Source organism: Tetrao urogallus, assembly GCF_951394365.1.
Source record: "Tetrao urogallus genome assembly, chromosome: 8".
Taxonomy (NCBI): Eukaryota; Metazoa; Chordata; class Aves; order Galliformes; family Phasianidae; genus Tetrao; species Tetrao urogallus.
In genome coordinates, this window is record NC_136821.1 from 35,683,620 (window position 1) to 35,687,097 (window position 3,478).

At 42.3% G+C, this 3,478-nt stretch overlaps 1 protein-coding gene across 1 annotated transcript; it reads left to right on the forward strand.

Annotated features, from left to right (window-relative positions):
* Positions 1-732: 732 nt before the first annotated feature.
* LOC306949130 (uncharacterized protein) lies at positions 733-2,837 on the forward strand (the record flags this gene model as incomplete). The annotated part of the gene is made up of 2 exons (XM_079538900.1): positions 733-1,273; positions 2,800-2,837. The coding sequence occupies 2 exons, from the start codon at positions 733-735 to the stop codon at positions 2,835-2,837; spliced, it is 579 nt and encodes a 192-aa protein (XP_079395026.1).
* Between the last annotated feature and the right edge of the window lie 641 nt (positions 2,838-3,478).

Below are 3,478 nucleotides of genomic sequence, written 5' to 3' on the forward strand. Positions count from 1 at the left end.
GGTGTGTAATTTATGTATGAATCAGAAAATGCAGCAAATGTATTGGTGTTGGTTTACTCAGTGTGAGGTATCACTGTTTTCCATTTTAACACAGCAGTAAATCACACATCTTTATCCCAACCATTCTAGAAGTGCAGAAGATGCAACTGGCTTCATCTGTCAAAAAGGACATAGCCATATGTTTCTGACAGCATTATAATAGGGTTTTGTTTGTCCAGTTATAGGAGAATGTGGGGCTAATAACACTTAACCAGAAAAATAAAGAACTGTAGTTTGTTTCCTCATCCAGTTACAGCTTACTGAAACCAACAGCAGTAACAATAAGGTCCCAGTGTGAACCCCACTCTAAAGAGTAGACAGAGAGACTGAACTTGTGGATGAACTCAGTAATTGCTTCAATGGGTATTCCAGCAGAAAGGTAATAGAAAAATTGTTCTCATTTGTTACACTCATTCGTATTCTTTTGTAGTGAATAGCTAATAAGAAGAGAAGCACATGTGCTAATTACCTTTGAGTGTAGAAGAATAGGATCCTTCCCCTGCTGAGGAGCCATGAAGTATTTAAATCATGAGTCTCACTTGGATTTGTAACTGGGGGAACTTTTGCAATAATCTTCCCCAAGGACAGGTATTAAGGAGGCATAAATGAAAATGGAACATCATTTTCCTGATAACTGTTAGCTTGAAGTCTGAAATATTTCCAGTAGCTTGATTCAGACTGGTGGATGAGAGAATGGAGGAATCTTTTTACAGCTTTGAGCAGGAAGACCCCACTTCCGAATTTCTCTTCTGGGACCAAGATCCCAACGACGAGCTCCATCTGGACAACCTCCTTCTGGACTATTCCTCCCCGGCAGACCACTTGTTCCCTTGGCCTTCTGCTGCGTGCCCTCCAGCAGCCCCCAGTAGCCCGGTAGCACCGCCGAGCCCGTTGGACGGAGCTCCGGAGCGGACGCGGGGTGCTGAAGCGGACAGCTCCCCTCCGCCCGGCCCCGCCGCGCCGCGCCCCAGCAGCGCCCACCGCCGGGCCGCCAACGTCCGTGAGAGGAAGAGGATGCTGAGCATCAACTCGGCCTTCGATCGGCTCAGGTGTCACGTTCCCACTTTCCCGTACGAGAAACGGCTCTCCAAAATCGACACGCTCCGCCTGGCCATCGCGTACATTGCTCTCCTTGGAGACATCCTGCTCTCCGGCTGCGAACCCAAATCCTACGTGGAGCAGTGCCTGAAGAGCAGCTTGCAAAGCCACCGCCAGGCAACCTGGAATACGAGCGGTGAGCAAAACAGTGATTTTTTTTTTCAGAGATTGCTGAAATCCTTTGGGTTGCCAGTGAGAGGGAATCTGGCAAATTGAAGAAGGAACTGGGGCTGTTTAGTCTGGGGTAAAGGAGGCTGAGGGGAGACCTTATTGCTCTCTTCCAATATCTGAAAGGTGCTTACAGTGAGAGCGGGGTTGGTCTCTTCTCACTGGTGACAAGATGAGGGGAAACGGCCTCAAGTTGCACCAGGGTAAGTTTAGGTTAGATATCAGGAAACATTTCTTTACAGAAAGGGTTGTTAAGCAATGGGCTTATGTTGCAATGTTCTCCCCAGGGAGGTGGTTGAGTCACCATCCCCAAATATGTTTAAAAACCATTTGGATGTGGTGCTCAGGGACATGATTTAGCAGAGGGTGGTTAGAACTAGGATAGTATGGACAGGTTGTGGTTGGACTTGATGATCTTTTCCAACCTGGGAGATTCTTATGATCCTAGATTGCTTTTGAATATCACTTGTCACTAACTTTCAACCAACTATGACAATTTAAAGATTTTCTCCAGTTTCTTTAAATGTTTCTTTAGCTTTTCCCTGACTAAGACACCTGGCTTTGAGTGTAAACAGAATCTAATTTCTTAAAATACATATGTTAAACAGTTTCTCAGACATGTTACAGTTTGACGTTGAGAACTAGGTTACACAAGAATTTTCACTCTTATTTCAGATTTGATTTTAAGTATAATGGAGTGAATAGCTGTTTGCAATTAAAATATAATAATTATGTAAGAATACAGAGTGAAAAGTTGGTATTCTGTTCTCTATTTGGCTTGCAAAGCTTATAATTTTGTACTTGCTTCCACCAGAATATGTCACTTCACCTGTCCAATGTATGAAGACAAGAAATTTCCTAAGTAAAACAGGGCCCTGTGAGTCAGAGTGAACGCAACAGATCTTTAAATGGTTTTCGGTTCTTAACCAGCACAGGGAGGAGCCAAGGCGGATTTTCAGTAGTTCTTAGTACTTTACGCTGTAAGATAATTGACCTCATTTTCAATTTGGGCCCTTCGTAGTTCATGCTCCTTAGGATTTTGTCACATTTTGGAAATAGGCTTGGAACCATATCAGCCTTCAAAAAGTGCAAAATAATTAGAGACAAATCATTGTGAAAGAAAATGTCACAGGGAAGTGCCAAAGGGACAGAGCCTGCTTAGGAAAAGAGATAAAAGTTAATTCAGTCTTCATTACAACTCTCCTAAATGTTGAGAACTTTAATTTTGTTTTCCAGCTGCCTCCACCTCTAACAGTAAGTTAGAGTTGATTACAACAGGTCGATTTAAAACAAAACAAACTCCTCTCATAGGTTTCAAGTCTTTGTCAGGCTTCAGGTCAGCTAGTATTCCCGAAGAGCTCCACTTGGAAACATTTAAATGAGTGAGGCCAGTTTTCTGGAGTGGCTGAATGTGTTAAACTCTAATGTAAATGTTTTTAAAGTACTCTGCTGTGTGCTTACTTGGTTTTCCTTTCTTCCTTCTGTTTGGTGCAGATCTGACAGCCCGCCTGTCTTGGATGAAGTGGGATTAAGAAATATCCAAAAGAAATATCTCTAAAGGCAACATATTGCTAACCTGATGACCTGACTGCTGGGTACCAGCTGTTAAATTCGCAGTACCACAAGCAAAAGCATGGCACTGGCAACTTTACTAATGGTTACTGATCACTTTCTTTCTGCATATCCAACATCCAGACTCTTTTGGTGTTAATTCACTGCTGTTTAGGACCTTCTGCTTGCTTTCTTCTACTTTCTCACACATTTGTAGACTGCTTTTACATGAAAAGAAAGAACTCTCTCTGCCAACAAAAAACATTAAAAATCAATGCCATTACAATCACAATCAATATAAGCACTTGGAGATTGCTGTCCTTTTCAGTGAGAATAACATCCAAATCACATTTTAAGTGCATGGGAAAACCTATCCTTGCCCACAAGAATAAGCTAAGCAATTCTCATTGTAAGCCATTGCTTGGCTTAAGATGTCCAGGGCAATAACTCTAAAAGTAGCCAGTTATTCAGTGCACAGAGAACACAAAAGGCCCAATTTCCAGACATTTCTGTTTATCACCGCCAAGCTTCCCATACCTTCCTTCTTATATGAGAACTTTTGGAGTTTCAAACCTGAATAATTCTGGCTACAAATGTGAAAAAAAAACAATGGCTGTTGCAT